At 46.8% G+C, this 27,655-nt stretch overlaps 3 protein-coding genes and 4 long non-coding RNA genes across 10 annotated transcripts in view; 2 read left to right on the top strand and 5 right to left on the bottom strand.

The window, feature by feature from the left end:
- Positions 1-1,152: 1,152 nt before the first annotated feature.
- LOC146058906 (uncharacterized) lies at positions 1,153-2,867 on the bottom strand. 2 transcript variants are annotated; one of them, XR_014470032.1, is made up of 3 exons: positions 2,759-2,867; positions 2,476-2,579; positions 1,153-1,472 (listed from the first exon to the last, which is right to left on the bottom strand). It is a non-coding gene; the product is annotated as an uncharacterized LOC146058906 (long non-coding RNA). The 2 variants fall into 2 exon arrangements; XR_014470031.1 differs by lacking the exon at positions 2,759-2,867 and having other exon boundaries at positions 2,476-2,612.
- A 1,328-nt stretch (positions 2,868-4,195) lies between these two features.
- On the top strand, positions 4,196-5,414 carry LOC146058907 (uncharacterized). The gene is made up of 3 exons (XR_014470033.1): positions 4,196-4,288; positions 4,747-4,851; positions 5,310-5,414. It is a non-coding gene; the product is annotated as an uncharacterized LOC146058907 (long non-coding RNA).
- Positions 5,415-5,538: 124 nt separating this feature from the next.
- LOC146058908 (uncharacterized) lies at positions 5,539-6,346 on the bottom strand. The gene is made up of 3 exons (XR_014470034.1): positions 6,071-6,346; positions 5,802-5,904; positions 5,539-5,635 (listed from the first exon to the last, which is right to left on the bottom strand). It is a non-coding gene; the product is annotated as an uncharacterized LOC146058908 (long non-coding RNA).
- Positions 6,347-8,807: 2,461 nt separating this feature from the next.
- On the bottom strand, positions 8,808-9,143 carry LOC146058909 (uncharacterized). Its single transcript, XR_014470035.1, has 2 exons — positions 9,030-9,143; positions 8,808-8,926 (listed from the first exon to the last, which is right to left on the bottom strand). It is a non-coding gene; the product is annotated as an uncharacterized LOC146058909 (long non-coding RNA).
- A 1,440-nt stretch (positions 9,144-10,583) lies between these two features.
- Positions 10,584-13,586, bottom strand: LOC146060175 (uncharacterized). Its single transcript, XM_083173126.1, has 7 exons — positions 13,498-13,586; positions 13,283-13,366; positions 13,084-13,152; positions 12,925-13,005; positions 12,696-12,839; positions 10,793-12,616; positions 10,584-10,682 (listed from the first exon to the last, which is right to left on the bottom strand). Exons 1-6 carry the CDS (start codon positions 13,532-13,534, stop codon positions 10,800-10,802), a joined length of 2,232 nt encoding a protein of 743 aa, XP_083029252.1. The 5' UTR covers positions 13,535-13,586; the 3' UTR covers positions 10,584-10,682; positions 10,793-10,799.
- A 523-nt stretch (positions 13,587-14,109) lies between these two features.
- LOC146058452 (uncharacterized) lies at positions 14,110-27,379 on the bottom strand. Its single transcript, XM_083170735.1, has 8 exons — positions 25,955-27,379; positions 21,205-21,419; positions 16,718-17,246; positions 16,361-16,438; positions 14,783-14,851; positions 14,571-14,654; positions 14,355-14,438; positions 14,110-14,222 (listed from the first exon to the last, which is right to left on the bottom strand). Exons 3-8 carry the CDS (start codon positions 17,229-17,231, stop codon positions 14,110-14,112), a joined length of 942 nt encoding a protein of 313 aa, XP_083026861.1. The 5' UTR covers positions 17,232-17,246; positions 21,205-21,419; positions 25,955-27,379.
- Positions 26,868-27,655, top strand: part of BLTP3A (bridge-like lipid transfer protein family member 3A) — a 79,461-nt gene continuing 78,673 nt past the window's right edge. For all 3 annotated transcript variants that reach the window (XM_083173128.1, XM_083173127.1, XM_083173129.1), the window contains exon 1: positions 26,868-27,289. Coding sequence is in view for 1 of the 3 variants with exons in the window: in XM_083173127.1 (XP_083029253.1) it covers positions 27,246-27,289 (44 nt within the window). In the remaining 2 variants the exon portion in view is untranslated. The remainder of the gene's footprint in view (positions 27,290-27,655) is intronic.

Raw genomic sequence — 27,655 nt, forward strand, 5'->3', positions numbered from 1 at the left:
TTTCAAATTTTTTCTACAAGTTTATATGTTTGGATAATTATTTTTCAAGTTAATCTTCAAGTTCAAGTTCTAATTTTAAAGTTCTGAAGTTAAAAAGGAAGCCAAGCCATTACAGTGAATTCAAATTTATGGTAAGTAAACGTTCTAATTCATATACTTATACATTACATTTCTCACCTTTAACAATAGTAAAATATGAATGTTTTAAACCCCCCCCCCCACTAAGAAAATAATCTGCATTAACTTTTACTATTGTAAAATCCCCAAGTATTCTACTATGATGGTATTGATCCAAACTTAAATATTTGATTTGCAATTGGTCAGTATGATGTATTTAAATAACCTTTTAAGGTGGTATCTATTTACCCTTAAATGTATATATTTTTTTAATTTGGACAACTGTATTTAAATTAGTTAGAATCTGTTTGTAGTTTTTATGTTCTTTACCAATCTAGATTTTCCAAATTCTATCATCAGTCAGTGGGTTACCGTACAACTGTTAAACCACACTTCGGTAGACAGTCAACATGGGAAAAGGTAGACATGGGCCAAGGTCGAAATTATTGTATGTCGACATGTGTTTTTTAAAGCCAAATGTCGACATGTACACAGTTGGAGTTGCACCACAGCCCCTGCAATTGCTTTCTATGCTTCGGACACGGTGCATCGTTACACTCGGCACACTTTGATTCTCCCGCCACGCCATAGTGGATGGTAGGGCATGAAATACCGCCTGTAGGCACAAAAAACCTATGTCGACCTAATGACTGGCGGCCTAAAACCATGTCCACCTTTAACCCGGTCGACCTTCAGTGGTCTCCCTAATGATTGTCCACCTAAGTGTTGTCTAATAATGATATATAGATGCAGGAAACGGTCATCTATATATCATTGAGTAATGACTACACCTGTGCAGCAACCATCTGGTCTGGAAACAAAACTATTGTTAGCTTTCGATTCATATACTTGGCTAACCCTGATCTATGTAATGACAGTACACCTTAATATATAGAGAAAGTAAATCACACAGTGTACAATAATCATAATCCCAAAAATTTTTATATAGTTAATATTAACTTAATAACCCACTTTTTTACATTATATATCTCATATCAATCACTTACAATAATCAAAAATATACCCAGACACATGTAAATTGATAGAATTGCTTTTTATTATATTACATTTATATCAAATATGGGTGCAATTTTATTATATTCAAGTCATTTGAAATCAATTATGGCATCTTTGTTGTGTAACCTTTAACCATAAACCGCTAAAGACATACATATTTATAAACATTGTTTCATTCTCATTAATGTGAGACATGCAGAATAAGTACTCGCTATATAACAAAGTGTTAATAATAATTATAATAATAATTATGGTTCGGCATTTGCTTTCAAAACTATATTCAATCATTTTTTGGCATCATGTATTTCATATACTTCATTTCTTCTGTAATGTATGAGCTGCAAAACAAAAGAGAAAGTAAATTACTGCTTAACTTGTGCATTAATACTTGATGGTTCTTGTCCCAAATTTCTACACGCATATATAAATGGTACGTCTGAGGACCAATCTTTCAGGCAGTTTTCTTTGTGATAGTCCCTTACAGATGGGTGGTTTACTCATGTTTATTTGCAAGACTGCGAATTCGCAGCCTTGCGAGTCCACCAAACCCCGCCCGGCGAAAGCCCCCCCCCCCCTTAAACTGAGTCTTCATCCGATCAGCTGTGAATTTACATTTTGCATAGACATCAATTCGTATGGCTCGGGTAACCACCTACATCTTTCGATGGTCACCGACTATCGAATGATGTTTAGCGTGCACGCATATAGAAGTGACTTCAGTTACTTACATTTGTGTGCACACTGGCGTGGATATAGGCGGGCAGCTGACACAGTGATGTCAGCTACCCGCCCCCCACACCCGCATCACTGCCTCATTACCATGAGAACACCCATGCCCCCGCCCATCTCCTACTCCCCCCCCCCCCAGGGTGCGTGCACGCATCATACGCCTGCACATGCGCAGATACCCACAGACGACTATCATTGATAATGCGTGTGAATGCACGCAGTACCATATTGATCTGAAGGCCCATTATCCTGTCTGGCACTAGACACACCACTGTATTTTAACACTGGTTTTAAAAATTAACATTAATTCCCTTATTCAGATCTGATTTGAGTGTTTTGGAAATGCCATCTAAATTTTAGATTAAAAATAATGCAATCAGCATTTACCCTGCACAGAAACAAAACACCAATATAAATTTATACATGTTACATATGCCCCACGGCACTGCACATGCTTTTACCCATTTTTGGAAAAATATTGTACTTTGATCAGATCTGAATAAGGCCCTAAATGTGCTCACATTGACATTGCTAAATAAATAAATATATATGTGTGTGTTTTTTTTAAATACAACAAAGAAAAAAAAATTATAGGAAGTAAATCAAACTTACCCAATGTGTCATCCTTTGATAGCCCTATGCCAGCCTCCTCATTGTCTTCTCTTCCCAGGCTGGACCCTTGCACGCTTCTGTGCCGACGTCTTCTCCTGTTCCCTCTGGATGGTCTTGGCTTGAAGGATGCAACCCCCCCAACAAAATCTAAGTTATTTATGGGCACTATAGTATCTTGTTTAAAAATTTGTCCCTGTTACCATCTCTTTTTACCTTTCCCTAACTCCCCCTTTCCTACAAAAAGTGTACCCTCTTTGCTTGTGTGTTGATGCAACAAACTTACCCGATTCAGCTCCCTTGATAGCCCTATGCCAGCCTCCTCATTTTCTTCTCTTCCCAGGCTGGACCCAGGCTGGACCCTTGCACGCTTCTGTGCCGACGTCTTCTCCTGTTCCCTCTGGATTTGTCGTGATGGACGTGAAGCAAAAGAAAAAAAAAAAAAAAGTAAGTTCATATCTACTCCTGCCAGGTTCTCTTCTACCTCTGACCCTCTATACTTGCCAAGCCCCCTTTCCTACAAAAAGTGTACCCTTTTTGCTTGTGTGTTGATGCAACAAACTTACCCGATTCAGCTCCCTTGATAGCCCTATGCCAGCCTCCTCATTGTCTTCTCTTCCCAGGCTGGACCCTTGCACGCTTCTGTGCCGACGTCTTCTCCTGTTCCCTCTGGATTTGTCGTGATGGACGTGAAGCAAAAGGAAAAAAAAACAAAAGTAAGTTCATATCTACTCCTGCCAGGTTCTCTTCTACCTCTGACCCTCTATACTTGCCAAGCCCCCTTTCCTACAAAAAGTGTACCCTCTTTGCTTGTGTGTTGATGCAACAAACTTACCCGATTCAGCTCCCTTGATAGCCCTACGCCAGCCTCCTCATTGTCTTCTCTTCCCAGGCTGGACCCTTGCACGCTTCTGTGCCGACGTCTTCTCCTGTTCCCTCTGGATTTGTCGTGATGGACGTGAAGCAAAAGGAAAAAAAAACAAAAGTAAGTTCATATCTACTCCTGCCAGGTTCTCTTCTACCTCTGACCCTCTATACTTGCCAAGCCCCCTTTCCTACAAAAAGTGTACCCTCTTTGCTTGTGTGTTGATGCAACAAACTTACCCGATTCAGCTCCCTTGATAGCCCTACGCCAGCCTCCTCATTGTCTTCTCTTCCCAGGCTGGACCCTTGCACGCTTCTGTGCCGACGTCTTCTCCTGTTCCCTCTGGATGGTCTTGGCTTGAAGGATGCAACCCCCCCAACAAAATCTAAGTTATTTATGGGCACTATAGTATCTTGTTTAAAAATTTGTCCCTGTTACCATCTCTTTTTACCTTTCCCTAACTCCACCTTTCCTACAAAAAGTGTACCCTCTTTGCTTGTGTGTTGATGCAACAAACTTACCCGATTCAGCTCCCTTGATAGCCCTATGCCAGCCTCCTCATTTTCTTCTCTTCCCAGGCTGGACCCAGGCTGGACCCTTGCACGCTTCTGTGCCGACGTCTTCTCCTGTTCCCTCTGGATTTGTCGTGATGGACGTGAAGCAAAAGGAAAAAAAAACAAAAGTAAGTTCATATCTACTCCTGCCAGGTTCTCTTCTACCTCTGACCCTCTATACTTGCCAAGCCCCCTTTCCTACAAAAAGTGTACCCTCTTTGCTTGTGTGTTGATGCAACAAACTTACCCGATTCAGCTCCCTTGATAGCCCTACGCCAGCCTCCTCATTGTCTTCTCTTCCCAGGCTGGACCCTTGCACGCTTCTGTGCCGACGTCTTCTCCTGTTCCCTCTGGATTTGTCGTGATGGACGTGAAGCAAAAGGAAAAAAAAACAAAAGTAAGTTCATATCTACTCCTGCCAGGTTCTCTTCTACCTCTGACCCTCTATACTTGCCAAGCCCCCTTTCCTACAAAAAGTGTACCCTCTTTGCTTGTGTGTTGATGCAACAAACTTACCCGATTCAGCTCCCTTGATAGCCCTACGCCAGCCTCCTCATTGTCTTCTCTTCCCAGGCTGGACCCTTGCACGCTTCTGTGCCGACGTCTTCTCCTGTTCCCTCTGGATGGTCTTGGCTTGAAGGATGCAACCCCCCCAACAAAATCTAAGTTATTTATGGGCACTATAGTATCTTGTTTAAAAATTTGTCCCTGTTACCATCTCTTTTTACCTTTCCCTAACTCCACCTTTCCTACAAAAAGTGTACCCTCTTTGCTTGTGTGTTGATGCAACAAACTTACCCGATTCAGCTCCCTTGATAGCCCTATGCCAGCCTCCTCATTTTCTTCTCTTCCCAGGCTGGACCCAGGCTGGACCCTTGCACGCTTCTGTGCCGACGTCTTCTCCTGTTCCCTCTGGATTTGTCGTGATGGACGTGAAGCAAAAGGAAAAAAAAAACAAAAGTAAGTTCATATCTACTCCTGCCAGGTTCTCTTCTACCTCTGACCCTCTATACTTGCCAAGCCCCCTTTCCTACAAAAAGTGTACCCTCTTTGCTTGTGTGTTGATGCAACAAACTTACCCGATTCAGCTCCCTTGATAGCCCTACGCCAGCCTCCTCATTGTCTTCTCTTCCCAGGCTGGACCCTTGCACGCTTCTGTGCCGACGTCTTCTCCTGTTCCCTCTGGATGGTCTTGGCTTGAAGGATGCAACCCCCCCAACAAAATCTAAGTTATTTATGGGCACTATAGTATCTTGTTTAAAAATTTGTCCCTGTTACCATCTCTTTTTACCTTTCCCTAACTCCACCTTTCCTACAAAAAGTGTACCCTCTTTGCTTGTGTGTTGATGCAACAAACTTACCCGATTCAGCTCCCTTGATAGCCCTATGCCAGCCTCCTCATTTTCTTCTCTTCCCAGGCTGGACCCAGGCTGGACCCTTGCACGCTTCTGTGCCGACGTCTTCTCCTGTTCCCTCTGGATTTGTCGTGATGGACGTGAAGCAAAAGGAAAAAAAAACAAAAGTAAGTTCATATCTACTCCTGCCAGGTTCTCTTCTACCTCTGACCCTCTATACTTGCCAAGCCCCCTTTCCTACAAAAAGTGTACCCTCTTTGCTTGTGTGTTGATGCAACAAACTTACCCGATTCAGCTCCCTTGATAGCCCTACGCCAGCCTCCTCATTGTCTTCTCTTCCCAGGCTGGACCCTTGCACGCTTCTGTGCCGACGTCTTCTCCTGTTCCCTCTGGATTTGTCGTGATGGACGTGAAGCAAAAGGAAAAAAAAACAAAAGTAAGTTCATATCTACTCCTGCCAGGTTCTCTTCTACCTCTGACCCTCTATACTTGCCAAGCCCCCTTTCCTACAAAAAGTGTACCCTTTTTGCTTGTGTGTTGATGCAACAAACTTACCCGATTCAGCTCCCTTGATAGCCCTATGCCAGCCTCCTCATTGTCTTCTCTTCCCAGGCTGGACCCTTGCACGCTTCTGTGCCGACGTCTTCTCCTGTTTCCTCTGGATTTGTCGTGATGGACGTGAAGCAAAAGGAAAAAAAAACAAAAGTAAGTTCATATCTACTCCTGCCAGGTTCTCTTCTACCTCTGACCCTCTATACTTGCCAAGCCCCCTTTCCTACAAAAAGTGTACCCTCTTTGCTTGTGTGTTGATGCAACAAACTTACCCGATTCAGCTCCCTTGATAGCCCTACGCCAGCCTCCTCATTGTCTTCTCTTCCCAGGCTGGACCCTTGCACGCTTCTGTGCCGACGTCTTCTCCTGTTCCCTCTGGATGGTCTTGGCTTGAAGGATGCAACCCCCCCAACAAAATCTAAGTTATTTATGGGCACTATAGTATCTTGTTTAAAAATTTGTCCCTGTTACCATCTCTTTTTACCTTTCCCTAACTCCACCTTTCCTACAAAAAGTGTACCCTCTTTGCTTGTGTGTTGATGCAACAAACTTACCCGATTCAGCTCCCTTGATAGCCCTATGCCAGCCTCCTCATTTTCTTCTCTTCCCAGGCTGGACCCAGGCTGGACCCTTGCACGCTTCTGTGCCGACGTCTTCTCCTGTTCCCTCTGGATTTGTCGTGATGGACGTGAAGCAAAAGGAAAAAAAAACAAAAGTAAGTTCATATCTACTCCTGCCAGGTTCTCTGACGAATCTCTAACCCTGCGAAGAAAGCATGAGGCAACTTACCCTCTGCCGCAGCACTGGAAAGCCTTATGACAGCCCGTCGTCTCTTTGCAGACTGGACCCCTTGATGCTTGACGAATCTTCAGTGTGGCAGAGGTGCAGAGCCTTCTTGGACGTTATTTCTGAAAGAAAGTGTGAGTTATTGACTAAAGTTTTCAACCCTCTGCTATCTGTCCCTTACCCTACATCACTCTAACCCTGCGAAGAAAGCATGAGGCAACTTACCCTCTGCCGCAGCACTGGAAAGCCTTATGACAGCCCGTCGTCTCTTTGCAGACTGGACCCCTTGATGCTTGACGAATCTTCAGTGTGGCAGAGGTGCAGAGCCTTCTTGGACGTTATTTCTGAAAGAAAGTGTGAGTTATTGACTAAAGTTTTCAACCCTCTGCTATCTGTCCCTTACCCTACATCACTCTAACCCTGCGAAGAAAGCATGAGGCAACTTACCCTCTGCCGCAGCACTGGAAAGCCTTATGACAGCCCGTCGTCTCTTTGCAGACTGGACCCCTTGATGCTTGACGAATCTTCAGTGTGGCAGAGGTGCAGAGCCTTCTTGGACGTTATTTCTGAAAGAAAGTGTGAGTTATTGACTAAAGTTTTCAACCCTCTGCTATCTGTCCCTTACCCTACATCACTCTAACCCTGCGAAGAAAGCATGAGGCAACTTACCCTCTGCCGCAGCACTGGAAAGCCTTATGACAGCCCGTCGTCTCTTTGCAGACTGGACCCCTTGATGCTTGACGAATCTTCAGTGTGGCAGAGGTGCAGAGCCTTCTTGGACGTTATTTCTGAAAGAAAGTGTGAGTTATTGACTAAAGTTTTCAACCCTCTGCTATCTGTCCCTTACCCTACATCACTCTAACCCTGCGAAGAAAGCATGAGGCAACTTACCCTCTGCCGCAGCACTGGAAAGCCTTATGACAGCCCGTCGTCTCTTTGCAGACTGGACCCCTTGATGCTTGACGAATCTTCAGTGTGGCAGAGGTGCAGAGCCTTCTTGGACGTTATTTCTGAAAGAAAGTGTGAGTTATTGACTAAAGTTTTCAACCCTCTGCTATCTGTCCCTTACCCTACATCACTCTAACCCTGCGAAGAAAGCATGAGGCAACTTACCCTCTGCCACAGCACTGGAAAGCCTTATGACAGCCCGTCGTCTCTTTGCAGACTGGACCCCTTGATGCTTGACGAATCTTCAGTGTGGCAGAGGTGCAGAGCCTTCTTGGACGTTATTTCTGAAAGAAAGTGTGAGTTATTGACTAAAGTTTTCAACCCTCTGCTATCTGTCCCTTACCCTACATCACTCTAACCCTGCGAAGAAAGCATGAGGCAACTTACCCTCTGCCGCAGCACTGGAAAGCCTTATGACAGCCCGTCGTCTCTTTGCAGACTGGACCCCTTGATGCTTGACGAATCTTCAGTGTGGCAGAGGTGCAGAGCCTTCTTGGACGTTATTTCTGAAAGAAAGTGTGAGTTATTGACTAAAGTTTTCAACCCTCTGCTATCTGTCCCTTACCCTACATCACTCTAACCCTGCGAAGAAAGCATGAGGCAACTTACCCTCTGCCGCAGCACTGGAAAGCCTTATGACAGCCCGTCGTCTCTTTGCAGACTGGACCCCTTGATGCTTGACGAATCTTCAGTGTGGCAGAGGTGCAGAGCCTTCTTGGACGTTATTTCTGAAAGAAAGTGTGAGTTATTGACTAAAGTTTTCAACCCTCTGCTATCTGTCCCTTACCCTACATCACTCTAACCCTGCGAAGAAAGCATGAGGCAACTTACCCTCTGCCGCAGCACTGGAAAGCCTTATGACAGCCCGTCGTCTCTTTGCAGACTGGACCCCTTGATGCTTGACGAATCTTCAGTGTGGCAGAGGTGCAGAGCCTTCTTGGACGTTATTTCTGAAAGAAAGTGTGAGTTATTGACTAAAGTTTTCAACCCTCTGCTATCTGTCCCTTACCCTACATCACTCTAACCCTGCGAAGAAAGCATGAGGCAACTTACCCTCTGCCGCAGCACTGGAAAGCCTTATGACAGCCCGTCGTCTCTTTGCAGACTGGACCCCTTGATGCTTGACGAATCTTCAGTGTGGCAGAGGTGCAGAGCCTTCTTGGACGTTATTTCTGAAAGAAAGTGTGAGTTATTGACTAAAGTTTTCAACCCTCTGCTATCTGTCCCTTACCCTACATCACTCTAACCCTGCGAAGAAAGCATGAGGCAACTTACCCTCTGCCGCAGCACTGGAAAGCCTTATGACAGCCCGTCGTCTCTTTGCAGACTGGACCCCTTGATGCTTGACGAATCTTCAGTGTGGCAGAGGTGCAGAGCCTTCTTGGACGTTATTTCTGAAAGAAAGTGTGAGTTATTGACTAAAGTTTTCAACCCTCTGCTATCTGTCCCTTACCCTACATCACTCTAACCCTGCGAAGAAAGCATGAGGCAACTTACCCTCTGCCACAGCACTGGAAAGCCTTATGACAGCCCGTCGTCTCTTTGCAGACTGGACCCCTTGATGCTTGACGAATCTTCAGTGTGGCAGAGGTGCAGAGCCTTCTTGGACGTTATTTCTGAAAGAAAGTGTGAGTTATTGACTAAAGTTTTCAACCCTCTGCTATCTGTCCCTTACCCTACATCACTCTAACCCTGCGAAGAAAGCATGAGGCAACTTACCCTCTGCCGCAGCACTGGAAAGCCTTATGACAGCCCGTCGTCTCTTTGCAGACTGGACCCCTTGATGCTTGACGAATCTTCAGTGTGGCAGAGGTGCAGAGCCTTCTTGGACGTTATTTCTGAAAGAAAGTGTGAGTTATTGACTAAAGTTTTCAACCCTCTGCTATCTGTCCCTTACCCTACATCACTCTAACCCTGCGAAGAAAGCATGAGGCAACTTACCCTCTGCCGCAGCACTGGAAAGCCTTATGACAGCCCGTCGTCTCTTTGCAGACTGGACCCCTTGATGCTTGACGAATCTTCAGTGTGGCAGAGGTGCAGAGCCTTCTTGGACGTTATTTCTGAAAGAAAGTGTGAGTTATTGACTAAAGTTTTCAACCCTCTGCTATCTGTCCCTTACCCTACATCACTCTAACCCTGCGAAGAAAGCATGAGGCAACTTACCCTCTGCCGCAGCACTGGAAAGCCTTATGACAGCCCGTCGTCTCTTTGCAGACTGGACCCCTTGATGCTTGACGAATCTTCAGTGTGGCAGAGGTGCAGAGCCTTCTTGGACGTTATTTCTGAAAGAAAGTGTGAGTTATTGACTAAAGTTTTCAACCCTCTGCTATCTGTCCCTTACCCTACATCACTCTAACCCTGCGAAGAAAGCATGAGGCAACTTACCCTCTGCCGCAGCACTGGAAAGCCTTATGACAGCCCGTCGTCTCTTTGCAGACTGGACCCCTTGATGCTTGACGAATCTTCAGTGTGGCAGAGGTGCAGAGCCTTCTTGGACGTTATTTCTGAAAGAAAGTGTGAGTTATTGACTAAAGTTTTCAACCCTCTGCTATCTGTCCCTTACCCTACATCACTCTAACCCTGCGAAGAAAGCATGAGGCAACTTACCCTCTGCCGCAGCACTGGAAAGCCTTATGACAGCCCGTCGTCTCTTTGCAGACTGGACCCCTTGATGCTTGACGAATCTTCAGTGTGGCAGAGGTGCAGAGCCTTCTTGGACGTTATTTCTGAAAGAAAGTGTGAGTTATTGACTAAAGTTTTCAACCCTCTGCTATCTGTCCCTTACCCTACATCACTCTAACCCTGCGAAGAAAGCATGAGGCAACTTACCCTCTGCCGCAGCACTGGAAAGCCTTATGACAGCCCGTCGTCTCTTTGCAGACTGGACCCCTTGATGCTTGACGAATCTTCAGTGTGGCAGAGGTGCAGAGCCTTCTTGGACGTTATTTCTGAAAGAAAGTGTGAGTTATTGACTAAAGTTTTCAACCCTCTGCTATCTGTCCCTTACCCTACATCACTCTAACCCTGCGAAGAAAGCATGAGGCAACTTACCCTCTGCCGCAGCACTGGAAAGCCTTATGACAGCCCGTCGTCTCTTTGCAGACTGGACCCCTTGATGCTTGATAGTGTGGCAGCCTTCTGTTGTAGTGCCTTGATGGAAAACAAAGTTATTTTCAAATGGAAATAAAATCATCATGCATAAGCATTATTCAACAGATTTATTTAACATACAAAAGTAAATAAAATATAATTAAAGTTACCTTTAGGTTAGGCTTGGTCATCTTTTTCTTTTTCAGGGTCCACCTTTGGGGCTCTGCCCTCCTGGTCCACCTTTGGGGCTCTGCCCTCCTGGTCCACCTTTGGGGCTCTGCCCTCCTGGTCCACCTTTGGGGCTCTGCCCTCCTGGTCCACCTTTGGGGCTCTGCCCTCCTGGTCCACCTTTGGTTCTCTGGCCTGCTTCACCACCTTTGGTTCTCTGGCCTGCTTCACCACCTTTGGTTCTTTGGCCTGCTTCACCTCCTTTGGTTCTCTGGCCTGCTTCACCTCCTTTGGTTCTCTGGCCTGCTTCACCTCCTTTGGTTCTCTGGCCTGCTTCACCTCCTTTGGTTCTCTGACCACCTTGACCTTTGGAGCTTTGAGCGCCTGCTCCTTCAGCTGTTCTGTCTCTTTCTTGTCATACACCACTCTCCAATGAAGCTCCTCCTGTGCTGTGCCAGCCTTTGTCCTTTTTTGTCTTCCTGCCTTGCCCTCCTTTATGGCTCTAACCACCTTTTCCTTTGTTCCTCTGACAACCTTGTGCTCCTTACTTCCTGTGGCCATATGCTGCTTCTTTAAACTTGCCCGGTTTTGTTGTGCTGTCGTCAACATGTCTGTCAGGCGCATGCTTGCCAGTGTCTCCTGTTGTGCCGTGTCTTTCTGCTCCTTCTGCTGGCCTTTGTTCTGGTTTCCTTTAACCACTCCCCAAGAATGCTCCTCCTTGGCTCCGTCAGCCTTCTCATTTGCCATTCTTGCAGCAATGACCTCCTTTGTGGATCTGAGAACCTTGTCCTTTGGTCCTTTGAACACCTGCTGCTCCTCACTTCCTGTGGCAACATGCTGCTGCTGTTCTTTTTGCCGTGCTGTAATCAGCATCTCCATCAGGCACAAGCTCGCCTGCGTTTCCTGTTGGCCCATGTCCGCCTGCTTCTTCTGCTGGGTTATGTCTGCCTCTCTCTCGCTTTGTACTCTCTCCTCATTTTCCTTCGCTGCTCTGTTCCACATTTCTTGTGTTAATCGATCAAAGTTCTCCTTCTCTGCTCTGGTACGCTCAGTCTCCTCGGCTCTGACCCGCTCCGCCTCCTTGGCTCTGGCACGCTCAGCCTCTTCGGCTCTGGCACGCTCAGCCTCCTGTTGTTCTCTTTTGAGCCGCTCCTCCTCCGCTACATCTTCCCGTACCAGATCAAGTGCTCTATCCCAAACACGGCGGTCATGTGTTAGGGACTGCATCAACTGTCCTTGTGGTCTAGCCTGCTCCATTTGATCCCGTCTTTGATGGCTTTGGTATGCCCTTTCAGCTTCCTCTTGTCGAGCATACCAACCAGGATCAATCAATGATGTTGATGGTGAAGTTTGTCGGAGTCCACGAACTTGTGCGGCTGAAGATCTTTCTTCTGTCATCAGCTGAAGGCTTGTACAGATCATGCTGCTATTGGCATTGCACTGCTGCTGCCACATAAGCATGCACTGTAGAATCTGTTCCATGTGTTGACATTGCACTGAATGGTTGGCCTGGAAGTCAGTCAGTTGTGTACTCATTTGTTGCAGAGTCACCTGTCCTTCCCTCTCTTGGTTCTGTGTTGTGGTCATGTTATCAATCTTCTGCTGCATTGTCTGTACATGTCCAGCCAGAGATACATTTGATGCCACAAGTTCATCAAAGTATCGACCAATCGATATCATTGCCTCTGTTTGTTGACTGATGGTTGCATTCATCTGATTGATGCTCTGTTCCATCTTGTCAAAACGACTTGCATTCCTTTCAGCATCTTCAGCTCTTCTTTCCTCCAATTGCCTCAAAGCCTCCAGAATGGCAGTTTGATGTGAATCTATAATACAAAAATCAGTTTAGTTTTTTATGTAATATTCATTTTTCCATCAAACATATTCACAAATTTGAATTCTAACCTTGTTGTGCAGATTCCGGTATTTTATGTGAAACATGCTGGTCCTCAAGAGTTTGGCTCTGTGTTTCAGCTTCTTGTTGCATTGTAACGTCTTGCAACGATGTTTGAAGCAGAGGGACACTTTCCATTTCCTCCATTAGTGTTGCTATAATTGAAAAATACCAAAATAATTTGATAATGTTTGTAATATTTGTACTGAAAAGGTTAATTTATTTTTGACCATGGCTTACCAGGCAGCTCACCGGTTGGTGCTGTGGTTTCTTTCTGAAATGCTCCAAAAGAAACCCTTCTCTTGACCTTTTCAACAGCAGCTGTAATATTCAAACATAAACTAATGGTACGTTTGTCATTTTTAAAGTAAAACATTTATTAAAAATCACATTCCTCACCTGTTTGTTCTGTTTTTGACGTATTCTGCGATGTGATTTCCTTTGCTGTCTTTGAATGCATTGGTGATTCTTATAAAAAAAAAAAAAAAATCATTTCAGACTATTTGTTAATATTTAAGTAATAACCACAAATATTTTGGCTTTCAAATGGTACTTCCTAAATGTTAGAACTACATAAATGAACAATTGCATTCCTCACTTGTGTGCGAAGTTTTAGTCTTCTTCAGCGGCGTGATCTCCTTTTCCGTCTGGCGATCTTCAGGTGTTGAATCAGCTGGTGATCCTTTTTTGGAAAAAAGGTAAACATTACTTAAACAACTATTCTATAATAAGCACTAACATTTCAGTCCTTTCAAATATTACTTCCTAAATGAAAATGTTAGTACTACATAAATGAACAATTGCATTCCTCACTTGTGTGCAAAGTTTTAGTCTTCTTCAGCGGCGTCATCTCCTTTTCCGTCTGGCGATCTTCAGGTGTTGAATCAGCTGGTGATCCTTTTTTGGAAAAGGTAACCAATACTTAAACAACTATTCTATAATAAGCACTAATATTTCAGGTCTTTCAAATATTACTTCCTAAATGAAAATGTTAGTACTACATAAATGAACAATTGCATTCCTCACTTGTGTGTGAAGTTTTCGACTTCTTCCGCGGCGTCATCTCCTTTTCCGTCTGGCGATCTTCAGGTGTTGAATCAGCTGGTGATCCTTTTTATAAAAAAAGGTCATTACTTAAACAACTATTCTATAATAAGCACTAACATTTCAGTTCTTTCAAATATTACTTCCTAAATGAAAATGTTAGTACTACATAAATGAACAATTGCATTCCTCACTTGTGTGCGAAGTTTTAGTCTTCTTCAGCGGCGTCATCCCTTTTTCCGTCTGGCGATCTTCAGGTGTTGAATCAGCTGGTGATCCTTTTTTGGAAAAAAAGATAACCAATACTTAAACAACTATTCTATAATAAGCACTAATATTTCAGGTCTTTCAAATATTACTTCCTAAATGAAAATGTTGGTACTACATAAATGAACAATTGCATTCCTCACTTGTGTGCGAAGTTTTAGTCTTCTTCAGCGGCGTCATCTCCTTTTCCGTCTGGCGATCTTCAGGTGTTGAATCAGCTGGTGATCCTTTTTTGGAAAAAAAGGTAACCAATACTTAAACAACTATTCTATAATAAGCACTAATATTTCAGGTCTTTCAAATATTACTTCCTAAATGAAAATGTTAGTACTACATAAATGAACAATTGCATTCCTCACTTGTGTGCGAAGTTTTAGTCTTCTTCAGCGGCGTCATCTCCTTTTCCGTCTGGCGATCTTCAGGTGTTGAATCAGCTGGTGATCCTTTTTTGGAAAAAAAGGTAACCAATACTTAAACAACTATTCTATAATAAGCACTAATATTTCAGGTCTTTCAAATATTACTTCCTAAATGAAAATGTTAGTACTACATAAATGAACAATTGCATTCCTCACTTGTGTGTGAAGTTTTCGACTTCTTCCGCGGCGTCATCTCCTTTTCCGTCTGGCGATCTTCAGGTGTTGAATCAGCTGGTGATCCTTTTTATAAAAAAAGGTCATTACTTAAACAACTATTCTATAATAAGCACTAATATTTCAGGTCTTTCAAATATTACTTCCTAAATGAAAATGTTAGTACTACATAAATGAACAATTGCATTCCTCACTTGTGTGCGAAGTTTTAGTCTTCTTCAGCGGCGTCATCTTTTCCGCCTTTGGATCCTCAAATGTGGAATCTGTTGGTGATCATTATGTAAAAAAAAGATAACCATTATACAATAGTTATTATTGCTTATTAGGTGATTCATCGCGCCCTTCACACCGTCGTAAGGGGCTGCGCCCCCTTAACCTGTGTAGTTATTTATTGCAGGGGTTCTATGGGTGGGTGTAGCTGCTTTGGGGTTGGTGTGGGAATGGAAGTGGCAGGTTTGTGGATAATGTGGGTTGTGTAGTTGCAGGCTGTGGGTTGAGCCTTGACGGTTTTGTGGTTTGGTTAGGTGCATGGCCGCATGTGGGTGGTGTAGGGGCTGTTGATGCTTGCTGGGGGATTAAGCTGTGGGGACAGTGGCAGGAGATTAGTGGGAGAGGGTGCAGGTGTAGAGGGACTGAGGGCACTGTCCAGAGATTGGCTGTGATGGGGGGGGGATGAGGAGGGCTGTTTGTTTTGGTTGGTTATGCTGCCGGGGGACTGATGACTGGGGACAGTGGCAGGATAACTAGGGAGTGCGGTGCACCGGGTCTTGTGGTTGGGCGATAGGCTGTGGAAACATTTTAGGGAGGGCAGCTGGTGATGCTGATTGGAGACTGACGGATGGTGAGACTGTCTGGGGGTGGTGGGGTTGCAGTGCTGATGGCGATGTTGGCAGGGGAATGAGGGCGGGAGATTGCGGTGGCATGTTATTGTGGATGTTGACGCTATTGGGGGTGTGATGGGTTGGTACACTGGGCTGGAGATTAGAGAGGGTGGAGATTGAGTGCGTGGCGTCTTGTTATTGTGCTGGGTGAGTGATGGCTGTGGACACTGGTGAGAGAGTTTGTGGGGTGAGGCTGGTGGGGGACTGATAGCTGGGGACGCTGTCTGGAGAGCATGGTGGGCTGGTGATTCTAGAGTGGGACAAGGTGTGTGGACACTGGTGGGAGATTGTACTTGGGGGGGAATGCAGGTGTCTGATGGGTGGGGACACTGTGCTTGAGATGTGGGGGGGGGGGCGTATTGGGGGCAGTGCGGCTGGCGATGGTGCTGGGAGACTGAGGGCTGTGGGCACTGTTGGAAGATTGTGTGGTGCGGGGACACTGTCCATAGATGAGGTGGTTTGCTGTGCTGGTGGCATTGCTGCAGATGTACACGGGTGAGAGATTGTTGTGTGGTGTTCAGTCTGGTGCCACCTGCGGGAGATGCGCAGGGTTGGGGGGCAACTGGGGACGCACCACTTAGGGGGTATGCGCTGCTTTTTTTACTGACCTGACTTGTGGTTCCTCAGGTTTACAGCTGCAGGGAGGGGGGGGGGGGGGGCGGGGGGAGTGGTGCAGGCAGAGGCCAATGTGTGTATTATATCTTTGGCTACTTGTGTATGTTTATGTGTGTATAAGGCTAGGTGGGGGGTGGCGGCGTTTCATGTGTGACCCGCCCAGCGTTATAGACACACTCTAAAGGATGATTGACACATGTAGCCAAATATATAAGAGATAATAATATTTCAGCTCTTTCAAATGGTACATCCTAAATTAGCAATGGCATTCCTCACCTGTTTGTGATTTTTTTGCCTGCTTGTGCGGCGTGGTTTCCTTTGCCGTCTTCTTTTTTGCTGCATCCTTTGTAGCACCTTAAAAAAATTATGTTAGAGTTAATATATTTGTAATTGCATTACAAGGTAGTCTACACTAAATTTAATTAAATAAGTCTGTATAAAGATTAAGTTTTACTTTCATGCCCTTGAGAAATCATGTAAAGCATATTGAATGATTTTTAACAGCAAAATGCAAGTGCATGTCTATATAATTTATGTTGCAGGCCCTCTGACTCCTTAAGCTGCAAGCTTTAAGAGTCAAACATATAGACACCCTTACATATGCATAAAAACAAACACCCAAAGAAATTATACCTTGTGCACTGGTTCCAGGCCTTTCTTCTGGGACAACCTTCAAGAACTCTTCTAGCTTCTTCTCCCAATCCTTCTTCAGCTTGTGGCCACTCTGCATCTTCAGACTGGTTGCTCTTCTGCAGTCACGCCACCTCTTCTTGCAGCTTTCCTGTGTTCGGTGGAAAATCCCCTCTCCGCTGACTGCACGTGAAACTTCATCCCATGCCGTGCTTGGCAACCTGGCTTGTGAAGTCCTTTCCTGTGGATCAAACAGCTTAACAAAGTGATGTATTACCTGAGTGATGAGGGTCTCAGTTTCTTCATCTGTGAAATTGGGTCCTCTGCCGATTGCTTCTCCAGCGTCATCTTCTTTGGCACTCTGTGATGGTTGTCTCTGCTCTGCTTCTTCCTGTGAAGAGAGAGAAAGTCTACCTCTTTCTTGTTGAGCCATTGGTAAATCCAATTCTTCTCTCTGTTGCGATGCCTGCTCTTCCTCTGAGGAGAGAGAAAGCCTGCTTCTTTCTTCCTGGGACATTTCTAAAAAAATAAACTTAAGGGACAAAAGCAATGTTTTAGATTATATATAGATATTTTATGTATAGATAAACATCCATGTATATATTTATACACACACATACATATTGTTTAGGAAAAATGGTACTTGTGTACTAACACGGCGCCCATAGCATTGCATACCATTTCACATGCGATGGTATGCGATGCGACGCTATTTCGTGCTATAGTATACGATGGCATACAATTTTAAAATTGTATGCCATTGTATATGGCATACAATGCCATGCGATTATAAATTATATAAGCACCCTCACGGGTGCTTAAAATGCTTAAATGCACCCCCATGCCACCACCCCAGTATAAACGGCGGTACACGTCCTACGACCTTTTCATACCCCCACTATCCACGTGGAGTTGAGAATAGAAAGTGTGGCGAGCACAGCGACACCCGCAAGGGAACGCGGATACCTTCACAGGTATCCGTGTGTCCCCTCGCGGGGTCCCTGCGCTCGTAACCCTTCGGGTTCACGTTTATACTGGGTGTGGGGGGGGGGGGGGGGAGGGGTGGCATGGAGGTGCATTTAAGCACCCATTAGGGTGCTTATACAATGTATAATCACATGCCATCCCATTGCATGGCAAATAACGCCCGATATCGCGTTGCGTGTATGGCATGCGATGCGATAAAGACATCGTGAGACCCATTATCAGGGCGCCGTGCTATTACACAAGTACCGGAAAAATAAATCAATTCTCTATTATAGAATTAACATAACTGGTCTTTGCCATGTCACCCATCTGAATGGATTTTCCAGTCATGCTCACTGACAACACCTGTGTCCAAAAAAACCATCAATCAAAAGCAAGGCCTAATCCAGACCAATCAGCATGAGCGACTGGTGAGTGGGGATGACTGAGGAATAAGACAGGCGTCGGCATGGATGCAAAGTCAGCCATAGTGACACCTGCATTATTTTCCAGTCATGCTCACTGACAACACCTGTGTCCAAAAAATCCATCAATCAAAAGCAAGGCCTAATCCACACCAATCAGCATGAGCGACTGGTGAGTGGGGATGACTGAGGAATAAGACAGGCGTCGCCATGGATGCAAAGTCAGCCATAGTGACACCTGCATTATTTTCCAGTCATGCTCACTGACAACACCTGTGTCCAAAAAATCCATCAATCAAAAGCAAGGCCTAATCCACACCAATCAGCATGAGCGACTGGTGAGTGGGGATGACTGAGGAATAAGACAGGCGTCGCCATGGATGCAAAGTCAGCCATAGTGACACCTGCATTATTTTCCAGTCATGCTCACTGACAACACCTGTGTAAAAAAAATCCATCAATCAAAAGCAAGGCCTAATCCACACCAATCAGCATGAGCGACTGGTGAGTGGGGATGACTGAGGAATAAGACAGGCGTCGCCATGGATGCAAAGTCAGCCATAGTGACACCTGCATTATTTTCCAGTCATGCTCACTGACAACACCTGTGTCCAAAAAATCCATCAATCAAAAGCAAGGCCTAATCCACACCAATCAGCATGAGCGACTGGTGAGTGGGGATGACTGAGGAATAAGACAGGCGTCGCCATGGATGCAAAGTCAGCCATAGTGACACCTGCATTATTTTCCAGTCATGCTCACTGACAACACCTGTGTAAAAAAAATCCATCAATCAAAAGCAAGGCCTAATCCACACCAATCAGCATGAGCGACTGGTGAGTGGGGATGACTGAGGAATAAGACAGGCGTCGCCATGGATGCAAAGTCAGCCATAGTGACACCTGCATTATTTTCCAGTCATGCTCACTGACAACACCTGTGTCCAAAAAATCCATCAATCAAAAGCAAGGCCTAATCCACACCAATCAGCATGAGCGACTGGTGAGTGGGGATGACTGAGGAATAAGACAGGCGTCGCCATGGATGCAAAGTCAGCCATAGTGACACCTGCATTATTTTCCAGTCATGCTCACTGACAACACCTGTGTAAAAAAAATCCATCAATCAAAAGCAAGGCCTAATCCACACCAATCAGCATGAGCGACTGGTGAGTGGGGATGACTGAGGAATAAGACAGGCGTCGCCATGGATGCAAAGTCAGCCATAGTGACACCTGCATTATTTTCCAGTCATGCTCACTGACAACACCTGTGTCCAAAAAATCCATCAATCAAAAGCAAGGCCTAATCCACACCAATCAGCATGAGCGACTGGTGAGTGGGGATGACTGAGGAATAAGACAGGCGTCGCCATGGATGCAAAGTCAGCCATAGTGACACCTGCATTATTTTCCAGTCATGCTCACTGACAACACCTGTGTAAAAAAAATCCATCAATCAAAAGCAAGGCCTAATCCACACCAATCAGCATGAGCGACTGGTGAGTGGGGATGACTGAGGAATAAGACAGGCGTCGCCATGGATGCAAAGTCAGCCATAGTGACACCTGCATTATTTTCCAGTCATGCTCACTGACAACACCTGTGTCCAAAAAATCCATCAATCAAAAGCAAGGCCTAATCCACACCAATCAGCATGAGCGACTGGTGAGTGGGGATGACTGAGGAATAAGACAGGCGTCGCCATGGATGCAAAGTCAGCCATAGTGACACCTGCATTATTTTCCAGTCATGCTCACTGACAACACCTGTGTCCAAAAAATCCATCAATCAAAAGCAAGGCCTAATCCACACCAATCAGCATGAGCGACTGGTGAGTGGGGATGACTGAGGAATAAGACAGGCGTCGCCATGGATGCAAAGTCAGCCATAGTGACACCTGCATTATTTTCCAGTCATGCTCACTGACAACACCTGTGTCCAAAAAATCCATCAATCAAAAGCAAGGCCTAATCCACACCAATCAGCATGAGCGACTGGTGAGTGGGGATGACTGAGGAATAAGACAGGCGTCGCCATGGATGCAAAGTCAGCCATAGTGACACCTGCATTATTTTCCAGTCATGCTCACTGACAACACCTGTGTAAAAAAAATCCATCAATCAAAAGCAAGGCCTAATCCACACCAATCAGCATGAGCGACTGGTGAGTGGGGATGACTGAGGAATAAGACAGGCGTCGCCATGGATGCAAAGTCAGCCATAGTGACACCTGCATTATTTTCCAGTCATGCTCACTGACAACACCTGTGTCCAAAAAATCCATCAATCAAAAGCAAGGCCTAATCCACACCAATCAGCATGAGCGACTGGTGAGTGGGGATGACTGAGGAATAAGACAGGCGTCGCCATGGATGCAAAGTCAGCCATAGTGACACCTGCATTATTTTCCAGTCATGCTCACTGACAACACCTGTGTAAAAAAAATCCATCAATCAAAAGCAAGGCCTAATCCACACCAATCAGCATGAGCGACTGGTGAGTGGGGATGACTGAGGAATAAGACAGGCGTCGCCATGGATGCAAAGTCAGCCATAGTGACACCTGCATTATTTTCCAGTCATGCTCACTGACAACACCTGTTTTAAAGCAGGACACATTAAACAGTACATATAAAAAGTTAGGACTAAATTGAAAGACATAAAGCAAGACATTTACCTAACGGTACTATATAGTCTGTATATAAAAATTCATACTAAGTGTGTAGAGGATGCTGGGGTTAGTGTGTGAGAGTGTAATGAGGGCAGACCCGGAGATTAAGCCTGTGGTGTAGGGGAGCAGTTTGATTAAGTATGGGGGGTGCGGGTGTAAGGCGGGTCCGGGAGAATACCCTGTGGTGTTGTGAGGGGGGCCGGTGGTAGGGAGGTGGGACCGGGAGAATACCCTGTGGTGTTGTGAGGGGGGGGCCGGTGGTAGGGAGGTGGGACCGGGAGAATACCCTCTGGTGGTGTGGGGGGCAGGGGGAACAGAGGTTGGTGTAATGGAGATAATTGTAAAAGGTGAAGCGGAGTGGGGGGGGGGGGGGGACTAGATACAGCACAGTGTCTATGGGTGGAGAGGAGGAGGGAGTTCTGCGCTTACAGTGAAGAAGAGAAATTCCACAGGTTCCGGTCCAATGGGTCTCCTGCTCTGCCGGTGGGTCTCCTCCTCTGCGCCTTACGGTCACTCCTTCCAGGCGTCGTCAGAACACTACTCGGCTCAGCAAAGCTCTCCTGCCGGTGATTGTAATCCAAAAGCCAATAACGAGAAGCCAGCCAAACTTACGCAGCAAGGCAGCAATCTCTAGCAAATGGCGCCTAAGCAAGGGAGGGGACAGTTTTTATTGTGTAAAAGAGCGGCAAAACATAGCTCCTCCTTCAAAATAACATTGCTATGGTTTCATTGGACAGCTTAGTGGCACCACAATACATAGAGGGCATCCTGATTTGTTCATTTAAATGATGCCTTTGGAGCGCATATCTGAATGGTGGAATATTGGCGCGAAGAAACTGTGATGTTTGTTAGTTTGTTTATGAAGTGCTGCCAGAACCATTACCTTTTAAAGTTAAAAAGGTTACACACACCTGCCAACTGCCAAATAAATCACATATGACACAGTACATGATGGGAGGCGGAGCGTCAGCGCTAGCATAGCGCAGCACACTGCCAGGCCATTATGGGACCTGTAGTACCACAATTAAAAACAGTGTCCATAAAACCTCTAACAGTGTTTTGTTGGGGTTATAAACATTAACTGCGGGTTGACTAGTTGGAGGTTTAGGGGAGTGTGGATTTAGTCGGGTATAGGGGTGCTTTGGGGTGCCGTATTTTAGGGGTACAGCTAGTGAGATGGAGGGATCCCAGGGGTGCAGACTGTGATGGGTGAGTGTGTAGCGGGTGTGTTTGCAGCGCTGCACAGTGACAGGTCATTCTGGCACTTGTAGTGCCACAGTCATGATAGGCCCCGGCAATGCGCTAGCGTAGAGCTGGGCGTCTACATGTACAAGAGATGCAGTGTGACTTTGGGGAGTGTGGATTTAGTCGGGTATAGGGGTGCTTTGGGGTGCCGTATTTTAGGGGTACAGCTAGTGAGATGGAGGGATCCCAGGGGTGCAGACTGTGATGGGTGAGTGTGTAGCGGGTGTGTTTGCAGCGCTGCACAGTGACAGGTCATTCTGGCACTTGTAGTGCCACAGTCCTGTTAGGCGCCGGCAATGCGCTAGAGTGGAGGTAGGCGACTGATTGTAGGCGGGAGGCAGTGTGACTGAATGGGGAGGTTTGGGGAGTCTGCATTTAGCCGGCAATGGGGGTGCCGTATTTTAGGGGTGCAACGAGGGAAATGGAGGGATAACAGGGGTGGAGGCCTTCCTGGGTGAGGGTTTAATGGGCGTGTGCGGCGCTGAAGAGTGGCAGGTCATTCTGACACTTGTGGTGCCACAGTGATGATAGGCGCCGGCAATGCGCTAGAGTGGAGGTAGGCGACTGAATGTAGGCGGGAGGCTGTGTGACTGTATGGGGAGGCTTGGAAAGTCTGCATTTAGGCGGCAATGGGGGTGCCGTATTTTATGGGTGCAGCGAGGGAGATGGAGGGATCCCGGGGGTGGAGCCCTTCATGGATGGGGGTGTGCGGCGCTGAGCAGTGCCAGGTCGTTGTGGCACTTGTGGTGCCAGCAGGGCCGGTGTGAGTCATGTTAGGCACCAAAGTAGGGAAGTATGCCTCTAGGGAAAGTGTGGGGGAGGTCTCACATGTTGCACAGCAGCCATCTGCATTAAGTACAACAGGGATGCTCACGGACATGCTAGTATTTTGGAAAGTCCGACTTTAGCGCCCCACGAGATCGCGGCACCCTAGGCAGCTGCCTACTGGGCGCGGCAGTCATGATAGGCGCCGGCAATGGGCTAGAGTGGAGGTAGGCGACTGATTGTAGGCGGGAGGCAGTGTGACTGAATGGGGAGGCTTGGGAAGTCTGCATTTAGCCGGCAATGGGGGTGCCGTATTTTAGGGGTGCAGCTAGGGAGATGGAGGGATCCCAGGGGTGGAGCCCTTCCTGGGTGAGGGTTTAATGGGCGTGTGCGGCGCTGAAGAGTGGCAGGTCATTCTGGCACTTGTGGTGCCACAGTGATGATATGCCCCGGCAATACGCTAGAGTGGAGCTAGGCGACTGAATGTAGGCGGGAGGCTGCGTGACTGTATGGGGAGGCTTGGGGAGTCTGCATTTAGCCGGGAACGGGGGTTGCCGTATTTTATGGGTGCAGCAAGGGAGAAGGAGGGATCCCAGGGGTGGAGACCTTCATGGATGGGGGTGTGCGGCGCTGAGCAGTGCCAGGTCGTTGTGGCACTTGTGGTGCCAGCAGGGCCGGTGTGAGTCATGTTAGGCACCAAAGTAGGGAAGTATGCCTCTAGGGAAAGTGTGGGGGAGGTCTCACATGTTGCACAGCAGCCATCTGCATTAAGTACAACAGGGATGCTCACGGACATGCTAGTATTTTGGAAAGTCCGACTTTAGCGCCCCACGAGATCGCGGCACCCTAGGCAGCTGCCTACTGGGCGCGGCAGTCATGATAGGCGCCGGCAATGGGCTAGAGTGGTGGTAGGCGACTGATTGTAGGCGGGAGGCAGTGTGACTGAATGGGGAGGCTTGGGAAGTCTGCATTTAGCCGGCAATGGGGGTGCCGTATTTTAGGGGTGCAGCTAGGGAGATGGAGGGATCCCAGGGGTGGAGGCCTTCCTGGGTGAGGGTTTAATGGGCGTGTGCGGCGCTGAAGAGTGGCAGGTCATTCTGACACTTGTGGTGCCACAGTGATGATAGGCGCCGGCAATGCGCTAGAGTGGAGGTAGGCGACTGAATGTAGGCGGGAGGCTGTGTGACTGTATGGGGAGGCTTGGAAAGTCTGCATTTAGGCGGCAATGGGGGTGCCGTATTTTATGGGTGCAGCGAGGGAGATGGAGGGATCCCGGGGGTGGAGCCCTTCATGGATGGGGGTGTGCGGCGCTGAGCAGTGCCAGGTCGTTGTGGCACTTGTGGTGCCAGCAGGGCCGGTGTGAGTCATGTTAGGCACCAAAGTAGGGAAGTATGCCTCTAGGGAAAGTGTGGGGGAGGTCTCACATGTTGCACAGCAGCCATCTGCATTAAGTACAACAGGGATGCTCACGGACATGCTAGTATTTTGGAAAGTCCGACTTTAGCGCCCCACGAGATCGCGGCACCCTAGGCAGCTGCCTACTGGGCGCGGCAGTCATGATAGGCGCCGGCAATGGGCTAGAGTGGAGGTAGGCGACTGATTGTAGGCGGGAGGCAGTGTGACTGAATGGGGAGGCTTGGGAAGTCTGCATTTAGCCGGCAATGGGGGTGCCGTATTTTAGGGGTGCAGCTAGGGAGATGGAGGGATCCCAGGGGTGGAGCCCTTCCTGGGTGAGGGTTTAATGGGCGTGTGCGGCGCTGAAGAGTGGCAGGTCATTCTGGCACTTGTGGTGCCACAGTGATGATATGCCCCGGCAATACGCTAGAGTGGAGCTAGGCGACTGAATGTAGGCGGGAGGCTGCGTGACTGTATGGGGAGGCTTGGGGAGTCTGCATTTAGCCGGGAACGGGGGTTGCCGTATTTTATGGGTGCAGCAAGGGAGAAGGAGGGATCCCAGGGGTGGAGACCTTCATGGGTGATGGTTTATTGGGGGTGTTGGGCGCTGAACAGTGGCAAGTCATTCTGGCACTTCTGGTGCCACGGTCAGAATACTGCTGCTCAACGTGGTGTACATGTTGACTGACTGATGGGTGACTAGGGGGATATTGCGGCGTTTAGATTTTGACAAATATAGGGGGACTTAGGGGTGGTGCAGCGTAGAAAGATATCAAACTATTAACGGTGGACCTTGAGTAAGGCAAGCGAAATGCGCTCTGATTATAAACAGTCGACCTTGCGTTTGCCGACCAAATAGCAGTCGACCAATTAATTTTCGACCTAGTACTTGTCGATGTAAAAGCGGTCGACCAAATTAGGTTCGATCTTTTACTTATCGACCTTGTCACGGTCGACCTATATACAGTTCGACCTAATAGCTGTCGTCCAATTAAGTTTCGACCTTGTACTTGTAGATGTAAAAGCGGACGACCATTAAAGGTTCGATCTTGTATTATTCGACCTTGAACTGGTCGTCCTATTTTTAGTTCGACCTAACAACGGTCGACCTAATTAATATCGACATAGTACTGGTCGAACTAATAGAGTTCGACCTATGGTTAGTTCGCCCTCAAACAGTTCGACCTATATACTGGCAGACCTAATAGCGGTCTACCTTTATTCATTTCGACCTTGCATATTTCGACCTAACTATGTTCGACCTACTGCTACTGTCTGTCCATAAATTTTCGATAACACCGTACTGTCGGACTCACGGTTTCGACCTAAATACCGTCGATGTTATTCGCGTCGACCGTATGATCCCATTCCGAAGAATCATATCATCTAAATTCATGATTCTAAGAGGGGATTGAAGGGTTAAAATTTAGAACCCATGTAGCATATAAGAATTTGCACGTAGACTGTTCTTATTATGGGTAGACTGTTTTTCTATAGCTACATTTCAAGGTTACAAAATAATAAGCCTGTGTGTCTTATCACTTCCACACTGAGCTTCTACTCCCAACCCCTCCTCTTGGAATTGCTATGCAGTGTGTTCATGCTTAAACTCCTCTATAATCGAAAACCCCCCTTGTTACTCATTTCTTTGTGTATGATATTTTGTATGCCCTCCTTCCCTTCCCCCCTGTTGAATTTGCCCTGCTACCTAAACAGACCAATCAGAATGTAATATGCACTTGTATACACCCATGTATCATGTCTTTTAACTTACTGTTAAACTCCTAATAAAGCAGAGTGACTTTTAGCAAGCTGTGGTGTTTGGTCCAAGTGTTTGTTAAGAGTTATTCTCCCGGTACCGAGACAGGAGATCACATCGAGGAGGGGGATATAGATATTTCCTTTCAGACACTATGGGGGAAATTTAATAGGATAAGAGATTCAGAAAGTGAGAGATTTGGTAAGAAATCTCCAGTTTTTTTAAAGCGGCAATCAATTACACTGCAAAACCAGTTTGATTTTGAAGTGTAAATGACTGCTGCATTAAAAAAAACCTGACGATTTCTTACTGGTGCGTACACATGGAGCAATATGATCGCTGGCAACATATTGCTAAGCAATCATATTGCTCGGTGTCCCATTTTTGACACCCTCCCGGGAGAAGAGGCAGCAGAAATCGCTGGTCGGAGGAGCAACGACCATTAGGGGGCTGAAAACGGGAGCGCGCACCCGGTGATGCACATTCTGCTGGCAATATGGTAGTTCAGCGACCATATTGTCGGCGATATATGCTGAAATCGCCCCCGTGTGTACACAGCTTTACCAAATCTCTCACTTTCTGATTATCTTATCCTATTAAATTTCACCCTATTTTGCATCACTGTTTTTCCAATGCAACAGATATATACTGAAAACGACAGTGTTCAGTCTGCTTCATTGAAAGAAAACACAGTAAAAAAACGATAATTTGCAATGTCAGCCAGTCCAGAGTACCCCATGTAGGAATCCTTTCTCTTCTTTCTTTCTTCACAGTGTATGGTTCTAAGCAGCAGCAAACAAAAAATTATTTTGTAAAGAAATAAAAAAAAATCAATTATAATAAGCCGCATAATTAAACTTAACGTCCCCTAGCCTAGCAGCTTTTTTTCCATCCACAGCTGCTGAGCTGCCCCGGGTAGGTCCAGCAGAGGGTGCTATGGTCCCTAGTGAGTGCCTTGAAGACCTTTCTGCTGCTGATGGCGGCAGAGGCTGGTCCTCCCTTAGTCGGTGTAGTTGTAATTAGCGCTTTCTGATGTTATTTGCCGGCCGGTACCGGGAAGAGGGAGGGGGACATCCCGGGAGCTATCCCCGGCGCTTACAGCGTACTGCTGTGCCTCAACATAAGGAACCATTTTGAGTGTACCAAGATGGCGGCGCCGTAGCTGTGCTGTTTCCAGGGAAGCCGCTGCCACCGTCACTGCATTAGGACTAGTGCTACTGCCCGCCTCTCTATGGTAGGGCTGTGACTGGGTCGCCGCAGCCGCCGGGATGTGAGTGGAGGACCTAAGGTTGGGGCAGCATCGAGCATGGCCGGAATAATCAAGAGGCAAATCCTAAAGCACTTGTCAAGGTACCGGTTACTGACGGGCTGCAAAGGGAGGGTGGGAGCGTCATGTATGACGATTGGAGGTGGAATTCCAGCACACCCTGTGGGCAATAACCTCAGGTCAATGGCTGGCAGATGCCCCTTAGTAACTTACCCAGATGCTGCTTGGTTCCTCCACTGAGAAGGAAAGGAGATGGTAGCGCTAGCGTGCAGGGGAGGGGGATACATGTTCCGGGGAGCTGCAGGGTTACAGGGTATGGGTCATTAGGTTGACAGTCATACACATGGGAAAGGTCGACATTAGTTTTTTCACCATTTTTTGTCTGTGTCGACATGGTCACCGTATAAGTGTACCGCGTCCCGTCGCACGGTGCCTTACTGTGGTCCGCA

This window comes from Crinia signifera, chromosome 2 (assembly GCF_055691185.1).
Source record: "Crinia signifera chromosome 2, ASM5569118v1, whole genome shotgun sequence".
Lineage (NCBI taxonomy): Eukaryota > Metazoa > Chordata > Amphibia > Anura > Myobatrachidae > Crinia > Crinia signifera.